The sequence below is a fragment of the Diachasma alloeum genome, unplaced genomic scaffold (genome assembly GCF_001412515.2).
Source record: "Diachasma alloeum isolate Michigan unplaced genomic scaffold, Dall2.0 Dall_scaffold_78908, whole genome shotgun sequence".
Lineage (NCBI taxonomy): Eukaryota > Metazoa > Arthropoda > Insecta > Hymenoptera > Braconidae > Diachasma > Diachasma alloeum.
Window position 1 is genome coordinate 1717409 of NW_021683643.1, and position 9969 is coordinate 1727377.

At 34.9% G+C, this 9969-nt stretch overlaps 1 protein-coding gene across 1 annotated transcript in view; it reads left to right on the forward strand.

The window, feature by feature from the left end:
• Positions 1-9969, forward strand: part of LOC107047829 (ankyrin repeat and death domain-containing protein 1A) — a 27869-nt gene that overhangs the window by 9831 nt on the left and 8069 nt on the right. The window contains exons 2-5 of the mRNA XM_015270682.2: positions 5200-5359; positions 6344-6447; positions 6741-6839; positions 7940-8038. Coding sequence (XP_015126168.1) covers positions 5251-5359; positions 6344-6447; positions 6741-6839; positions 7940-8038 — 411 coding nt within the window. The 5' untranslated portion in view covers positions 5200-5250. The remainder of the gene's footprint in view (positions 1-5199; positions 5360-6343; positions 6448-6740; positions 6840-7939; positions 8039-9969) is intronic.

Genomic DNA, 9969 nt, shown 5'->3' on the forward strand with positions numbered 1-9969 from the left:
GGGGGGGGGGGGGGGGGGGCGAGTCGATTGCACCCGGGTTCTGTGGTAGGTGTAGCGAAAGGCGATAGACATTTGTAAACAGGGAGATCCTTTGTGGACGATAGGGTTTCGCACGGGGGCTGGACAAAGGAGTGTGGCTTGACAGTTCATGGAGGCATGGAGATTGTGGAATTGAGGAGTGTGTATTACTACTAGAATGGATGATGTTACGGCGGGTGATGCCGAGGCTGAGTAATTGGGTCGATAACGATAATACTGAGCATCCTGGTTCGGTTATTGACGCAAATGCCGTCTTGTGTATGTGGGGGTAACAATACGGGGGGTCCGGGGGGTGACGGAGGGTATTGAAATAATATCGCTATTTTGGAAAAGGCGAGGAGGCAAAAACGAAACCAATTATTTGCGCATTCATTGTTGCGAAAGGAATGAAATTTCAGGGACAATACAAAATTGTCATTTTTATTTTCATTTTGTTCATTTCAGTAGCGAAGTGGTAAAACACGGTTCAAGTCGACTTATCTCCCAGTTGAGTTTTTGACGGATATTTCCGAATCTAAGAGAGATAGCGAAATTTTCGTAATTACACGTACGAAAAAATCCTATAGGATTTGTTATAGGATTTCCTATAGGATTTTTATCTTGATAAAAATCCTATAGGATTTGTTATAGGATTTCCTATAGGATTTTTTCGAACGTGTAATTACAGAAAAGATTATGCAAAATTATGATTATTTTTCCCCTGATTACGTATAAGATTTTCTATAGGACTTCTGGTAGAAAATCCTATAGAAAATCTTCTAGGATTTCCTATCAGAAATCCTATAGGAAATCCTATAGGATTTTTTCGTACGTGTACGTTTAGTGTGGCTCTCAATCAGCTACAAAAAGGGTTATAAGGAAAATTTTGTCATCTCCCGTAGATTTCGAGGTATTTATTGAAAACTGGCCAATAGCCAAAATTGACTTGAACCGTTTTACCACTTCGCTACTGATTTATATTTTTAGACTTCACGTCCTCATTTTTCATACTGGGAAAATTGACTCTTTTGTGGGTTTGCAACGAACCTGTCGGGAATACTCGCTTATTTTGGAGCTCTTGTGGTACTGTGATTATTTTCTCCATTCTGAGTTACTTATACTTCACAGCACCGAATATTGCGCTCTGATTGGACAGAATTCGATGGTCAGAAATATTTAATACATTTACAAGATAACAATACATTTCAATTTTAATAGATTTAATACATTTTAATTTTTAATACATTTTCATTTATTTATTTAAATGTTTACTTGAGACGAGTAATTTTTCTTCAATCGCTTAATTCTCCCAGGCAGCCCCACAAAGGTCTCATGCTTTAAAATATTCTTGAGGTTTAAGAATATCCGAATACTTTGGCTATTTTTTCTCCAGTGAAATGCTTTTTACTTTTGTAGTCCAACGTCAGAGCTTTCATTTGAGCTCCATTTGACCCTAAGTTGCCGGACATTTTAGAATGATTTTATTATTTAAACTTTGGAGACCTAAATTTGAATCGCGATATTGAACTGTTAGAAAATATTTTAAAAATCTGAAGAAAAATTAGAAAGTTTACTTTCCAAAGAAACCTGATAAAATTATTCAAACGTTGCGATTTTTGAAAATTACGAGAATTTTCTGTGAATAATTTATAAACCATTAATTTTGTACCATAACAATCATTTGTTCATAATCGTAACAAATTTATTAACGTTCAGAATTTCACCAGAAAACGATTTCGTGCCGAAAAAAATTAGGTTTTCGAAAGTTAAGTAATTTCTATTATTTATTGATAAATAAAAGGACGTTTAAAAAATAATAATTCTGTACATAAAGAAGCTAATTTACTTCTCTCAAGTAATTTTGGTCTACATATTAGGAAATTTTTCTCTCAGTGCGACCAATATGCCAAATCCATTAATGACGGAGACTACCCTGTTAGAAATTTCTTAAAATTGCAGTCACAGCATCATCTAAATTTTCGACGTTGTGGGGTTGAACTCAATTTCACATGAAAGCGTTCACTAAATTTCTCATTTATCTTGAAAATTCAAGAAAATGAGAAATGGTTTTTCATATAAAACAATCATTGATTTTTCAATGAAAGCTTGAATTTCCAAAAACATCGTGAAAGTTGAACATCACATACAATTCAATTTTCAATAAATTTAGAATTCAGAAAAGTTGTTGCTTGAATTTTCAAAATTTTCAAGATTTTTCAGTGCCGTATGGACCCGAAAATCGAGAATTACTTGAATGTTCAAGAAAAAAATTGATTCATCAATGAAGAAATATAGAGAAATTTCCTCTAACTTTGTCGTTGTTAAAAATTTCAAGCTTTTTCACTTGAAATTTCAAGAGTAATTTTCTAACAGTGTACTGACAATCTGTAAATCCGTAAAATTCTGCCACACGACCGGATTTTTCATTCCTCGATGATACCAAGATCACATTAAACCGTTTCAACCGTGCACGAACAATAATAGACTGAACCCGAGGGGCTAATGTTAACGTTTAACTCTATTTTTAACCCGAAAAAATCCCCCTATAATGAGCGCCCCAATGTTCCACCGAAAATTCCGACAACCCTGCAATTTATCACCGATAGGAGGACGATCGGGTGCACCTGCACTGAGCCCCTCGTAACTCCCCCGACAATACGCGCTCCAGTTATTCCCTCGCAGGACATAAATTTCAACTTCGGGTTATTAATTACACATTCGTGCAATTCTCGATCTCACAAAAGACCTCTTCTTCGCTCTCCTTTTGCCTTCGATTTTATCGACTTCAACGCACAGACATTGTCTGACTACTCTCGGCCCTTTCTACTTCGCGAACACCGGTTCTCGGTTTTGTTATTCGGGAGTCGGTAATTTCATTCGTAATTCAATTGTTCGTGCGCAGATATGTCAGAGAATAGAGGGAAAAAGTGTAATTGCATTGACTAAATTTTCGAGAAACCCTCTGGTTATTCTACCTTCACTCTCTGCAGTCCTTTCCGGTGATAGAATCAGTGGTTTAAACTTCATAAAATGAGTTCGGGGAGGAATTTCATAGCGACAGGGAATTTCACGGGTGAAGAATATTGCTCTACCACTTCAGGCCATTTTTATTAATTGAACACTGATAGAATGATTCACTTATTCCAAATCAGATTCGTTAACTATTAACCCTTCACGTACGGTGTTCATATAACGCGGCTTGTCCCAACGGCCAGGAGACTTACAGCGCGTCAATACTCCGTTATGCAATGAGCGATAACTTGAAAACAGTTGAACGAAAAAAATTGAAATAAAATGCATTGGCTGCATTGAATTTTGAAATAAACTCCCTAAGAAATGTTTTTTCTTTCCATAATTTCCTAATTTTTGACAGCAATTTTAATATTAGCCGACAATTGGTTGCCGCCATCTTCGAACATGTTAAATTTATTTATAACAAACAAATAATTCAACAAATCGAAATTTACCTTCCAATTTTTCTTCTAATCTTATCGATAAACGAGATAATTTAATACGATTGAATCGGTTTGATGTAAAATTTTCATCTACAACTTTTGTTCCTAGAAAAAAATATTATAAATGCATTGAAAAAACAAGAAAATAGTTCACTGCAGAGACAATTCCATTGACTTTTGAAATATCTTTTTCCAAATGTCAATGTGTCTCTTAGAATGAGAGAAAATGATTTTTACTGTTGACGGAAAGGGTCGATACAATGCATTGACTCCGGCCGATAGGACAAGCTTATGGACCGATACTTGGTATCGACGCCGTACGTGAGGGCTTATCGAATGGTAGGGTTGAATGTGACCAAATCAATATTCGTTAATATTTAACAAATGGTTCACTTGAAAGGTGCACTGATAGAGTGATTCATTTATTCCAAACGAGATTCGTTAACTATTAACGAATGGTAGAGTTGAATATGACCAAATGAATATTCGTTAATAGTTAACGAATGGTTCACTTGAATGGCGAAAGTCAAGTCAAACAATTAACTATTAACGAATGAACATTTGGTGGAACCGAATAGATTCTAACCTCCAACAAAAATCCCTTCGTTAACAATAACTAATCCGTTCTATCAGAGTGAAAGTCGAGTTAAACAAGGCTTCTGAAACATAAATTTGTTAACTACTAACGAATGAACATTTGGCGAGACCGAATAGACCCTAGCCTCCAACCAAATCCATTTGTTAACAATAACTAATCCTTTCTATTAGTGAAAAACATTTTTACAACCGAATTGGGGCACTTAATCGTTTAATCGTTCGAATTGGAGTATGTGCGCACGAAGAGGACATAGTTGAATAAGAATTACTTGAAAAATCGTGACAAATTTTACTGCGCGAACGGTAATCGTGAAGCAGAATGTAATTCAATGAAAAATACCTGTTTGTGGAGGATATTTTGCGATTGGTTCGGTAATTTTTCTCTCACTTTTTTCTCCGTGTGGGTAGCCTTGCGTGTGCGTTCATTTTTTCATTTTCATTTAACGAAACTATCGAATTTCCTGATGTGTTTGTATTGATTTATTACATTTTGTAATGATAATTCTCAAAAAATTCATTAGGAAAATATTTATGAAATAATGATTGAGTGATTTTGTTACTTGTTTCATAAATAGTGGGAATTGTTTTTAATTAGAGAGTTTTTCCGCCGAATTGACGCATTTCAATTGTTTAAATTGGAATATGTATGTGTTTTTTTTTATTTACATGTACCGAAACTATCGAACTGTGACGATTTTTCAGTGAAGATTGAGAGATTCATATGAAATCGTTCATCTTTATTTATTTATTGAGCTTCAACTGAATCTCGAGAGAACTGGAGCTTTCAATTTCCATAGAATTAGAAAACTGAATAGCTGCACTGATAGAACGAATTAGTTATTGTTAACGAATCGATTTTGGTTAGAGGTTAGGGTCTATTCGATCCCACCAAATGTTCATTCGTTAATAGTTAACGAATGTACATTTGAGGAGCCGTGTTTGACTTGACTTTCGCCATTCAAGTGAACCATTCGTTAACTATTAACGAATATTCATTTGGTCATATTCAACTGTACCATTCGTTAATAGTTCACGAATCTTGTTTGGAATAAATTAATCAGTCTATTAGTGTGGTGTTCCGATAAAAGTTGAAAACTTTTTCCCAATTCTCACTCATTCTCTCTTGCAGATTTCTCGGGGATAAAATAATCGAGTGGATGTCACGTAGAGACAGGGAAAAATGTCCGATCTCACGAGGTCGAGCGCGACGAAAGTGAAAATCCCACCACCCCTCAATCTTCATCCCGAGAGTCAAGATGACGACACATTGAACCCCAGGACTGCTAGGAGTGAGTAAAAAATACAGGGCACAATATCTTCATTTCCAGTTGTCATTTACTAAAACAAGTGGATAATTGCATTTTTCATAAATGACTATAGTTATTGTTGCAAATAAATTAGCAATTCACTTCCGAATGGGTTCTCCTTTTTTAAAAATAGTATTTCTTAATTCGTTTCTTCTATTTGTTCGTATCATTAATTGACACGTCCGCTTTCGGGAAATATCCGCACGGAGAAAATAAAATAGTAAAGATTACTATGTCGGAATCCGCACATAGTTAAACGTTACTAAAGTTTTGTAAGTATTACTATGGACATGGTAGTGGCTACCATGGTCATAGGTACTATGGACATCGCAATAATTACTATTTTACATAGTAAGCTCTACTATGTTACGTAAAATTCCCTATAACACATAATGGAATTATTCTAAATAATTAAATATCATCAAGGAGTGAAACAGGAGTAGATCAATGTTAGACAAAGAAATATCATTAATTCAAGAACGACAATTTTCTTACCGTAAGAACCATCGAAGAAAGAAATTATGTTTCTGAATGAAATAATGGATTTACTCAGAGAGCTGCTAATAAACCCCATTAAACCCTAAATTAAATTTGCAGTTGCATTTTCATTTATATCAAATAAATAGTTTTATAAATGTACGTTGAATTCGCAATTAATTTCAAACACAAGAATATATGTACCGCAATTTTTCCGATTTCTCTCATTTTTTGCTAGAATAATTGAACTAAATTCTACAGTTTCCATTGATTTTTCCATCAAATTGTGAATGTTCAATGGCGAAATACTTTAAAATTTCGATGGAACGGTCACTTGATAAAAATTCTACACGTATTGTCGACAACAATCAACAGTCTATCAAAATTCATCAATGATTCCATTCAGGATAAAAAAAACAATTTGAAATATTCAACAACCCATGATATTTAAAGTGAAATATTCCATCAGTGCAATTGCCAATTTTTCAGTATTGAAGAACGATCTATTGTTGCACGAGGCTGTCATCAAAAATGAGCCAGAGACTGTGAGAAAAGTTCTCCAAGAAACTGTGGCCGTCGATTCCCGTAACAACGTGAGTTGAATTTCAAATAAAACTATATTTCCCCAGCACTCGTTTCCATCTCGCCCCAACACAATTTCAATGTATTTCTCTCGGGAGTCATAAAAATCGGTACAACAAAATTCTTTTGTGGATGCATCTCAGGACGTACGAAAAGTAAATAGGTCACGGATGCATCGGAAGTCCCATTTGCATATTCTAGTATCACGGGTTTTGATAATTTACCCATCGGCACGTATCAGCAGGATTTTAGCATGAAAATATCCCAAATGAGTGCTTCTTCATTTTTTCGGTGCGGAATCTAGTATGGGAGAGCACCGATTCATTGGGCGGCCTCCAGGGGTAATACGGAGATCATTGAAATGCTTATTCGAGCGGAATGCGACATCGAGGCGCGGGATAAGGTGAGATGTTCTGAATTTTTATTTTAAAGTGAACCAGTTTGTGGGAATTCGGTTCCAGTCCACTTCACTTGGATTTTTTTTTGCATGAAGGTGGGATATAATACAACTGAGTATTATAAATACATTCTACAATGTTAATATTTTCCTGAAATTCAAGTAACAGTTGTGTTGCATAACAATTTTTAATATTTTCATATTGAAATGGATTTAAGTTTAATATTTGCCATTGTTTCCTCAATTTCAAATAAAATTTTCTGGAATACACTTTAGTTCAGTTGGACTCCGGTGAATAAACAAATTTATATTCGTATTGATTTATTTGAAAAAATATTAACAACCCCTTGCATTAGGTCAGCGGAAGCAGAGTTAAATCAATGAAATTCTCGGAAAGAGAATCGCCGAATCGATGGATAAATGCTAAAGGAGAAGAGATGGGGATGGTCCATCATTTTTTCATGAGAGTAAACCGTAAAACTGAGTTATTCTACGTTAGATGAAAAGCATAAAAAAAAAAAAATTTATGAATTCATCTGTAATTTTTGGAGAATTCCGGTATTTCAAAAATTTAGGGCGTGAGTTATTCTAAAATCAAGTGATTTTGTCATCAATTTCCAAAGTCACAATACTGAAAATCAGAGAACAGATTCTAAATCGTAGGAATTTTGTCTTTAACATTCGGTTGATCGCGGCGCACCAGCCTAAATCGACATATTGATAAATTTGGAAGGTCTAGGAAAAATCTGAAAAAATCAAGAGGGATATCAAGTAATCAAATTAGAGAATTTGAAAACAGCACGATTACAATGCTTCCACTCGGAAGCAAAAAATCGGAAAAAGTGCAGTGCGGCGCTCTAACTTTTAGGACAATTTTAGTTGGTGTTGGAAATCCCTCACTATTAGAGATGAATTCCTAAAAGCTATGGATCACCTCCTCAAACTGCAGATTACCTTCTATCCCTAAAAACCAAAACATGTATTTCTGCGTGTGAATTCTTAAAGCTCTGAAAGAGCCAGAATATTGTGCTCTCCCAAGCATTAATTCACTCCAATCCTCTCACCTATTTGCACTGAATAATCAACTTTACGTGGATTTCCACCAGTTCGGGATGAGGCCGCTTCACATGGCCGCTTGGTACGGACATCTAGAGGCCGTCAGGATGCTCATCGATGCCGGCGCAAGTGTGACAGCTGTCAATAAGGTATGACGATCCCCTTAATGAGTAAAATCAATATTAATTGTCCTCAGTTCTAAAATACGCTATTGCTCCACTGAGTGAACCAGGATTCTTTGAGATATACAGGGTGTCCCAAGACTCATCGTAAAGTTTAATAAATTTTTGGACTCCGTCGCATTGTTAAGGATATCCGAGCACTTTAGCTATTTTTTCTACAGTGAAATGGGATACCGGTCAAAATAACACACGTAAATTTCAACACACAGATTAAACACACAAACACGCGTTAAATTTGTATATGTTAAATTCAGTAGCGAAGCGGTAAACCGGGTAAAGTCGATTTTGACTTTTGGCCAACTTTTGATGAATATCTCGGAGTCTGAGAGAGATAGCGACATTTTTATCATGAACTTTTTATAACCCTTAATTGGCTCTACAAAAAAGCCTATGATAAAAATGTTTCTATCTCTTTTAGATTCCGAGATATTCGTCAAAAACTGGTCAATGGTCAAAACCGACTTAACCCGGTTCACCGCTTCGTTACTAAATTTAACATATACAAATTTAACACGTGTGTGTGTGTGTGTATTTGAAGTAATTTATTTAATACAAATAATATTTTTTGTGATTATGAGTATTAGGAGTAGATTTCAAAGGAACTATGAAATGTTGTAGTGTAATATTATTTTGTTGTGATTAGTTTAATTGTAATTTCATATCGATTTATTGAATTAGCCGATTTATCGATTTATATGTTCTCATTTATTGATGCAATTCACTGTATTGTTGTTCATATTTTTTTGATTTTTCATTAAATGAATTCTCAAGCCAAAAGTAAATATTTATTAATTTCGAAGACTGAGTTGATAATTGTGTTGGACGTGTGTATTGATTTTTTTGTGTTGAATTCGTTTGTGTTAACATTTATGTGTGGCATTTTGACATGTAATCGTGAACTGCTTTTCTAATTTTGTAGTCTAACATCAGAGCTTTCATTTGAACCCCATTTGACTCTAAGTTTCCGGACATTTTATAATTATTTTATTATTTAAACTTTGTAGGCCTGAATTTGAAACTCAATATTGAACCGTTAGAAAACATTCTAAAAATCTGAAAAAAATTGGAATGTTTACTTTTTTCCTAGGTTAAAAAATAATAATTCAGTGCAAAATTTAATTTGAATAACGCTGAATATTCACGATTTTTTCAGATTTTTTTCATGCAATTTAATTGACAAATTTGATGATTTAAAACGGTTGAAACAGATACTTGGATATCCTTAAGGAGTTATTCGGCAGCAAAGCAAAAATCCACCGCAATTGCCCCTCTGTCTGAAAATTCATATCACCAATGAAAATGATGGCAATTAATTCTGCATTTAATTCCCAATGATCTGAAAAAAAATTGTTTTCCTATCACCACGACCGGATGAGTTAAACCGCAATTAATTCCACTGCGGCGTAAGAGCCATTTCATCCCTATACGCAACCTGAAAATCATAGTCAACGTAAAAAATTCATGTCTCCACTCTCATTTAATACCCAGGAATGAAATTGATTGGAAGCGATTGGATATTCAATGCCATTATCCTTCCGTTTTGAATGGGAAAAGGGATATGATTTCTCCATCAGTGGAAAGCGTTTGATTGGCTGTCCGTTCTTTTATTGATAACTCATGAACAAAGCGTCGGAGACAAAAATTTCATTAATGTTTTTGTCTCTAAATGATCCTCCCGGGCTACCCTTACTATATGAACAATGAATTTTCGGACACTGTATCGGGCTTCACTTTTTTTGAAATGTAAATAGCTCATAACTATAACTCATTTCAATAGAATGGGATAGTTTTTTTCCCTCAGAAAGGTCAACTTTTTCCCTTTAGGGTGAGCCGAGCCTGATAATCTTGAATTAAGAAAACTTGTTCCTGTTATTCCCATGAATTACCCCCCCCCCCCC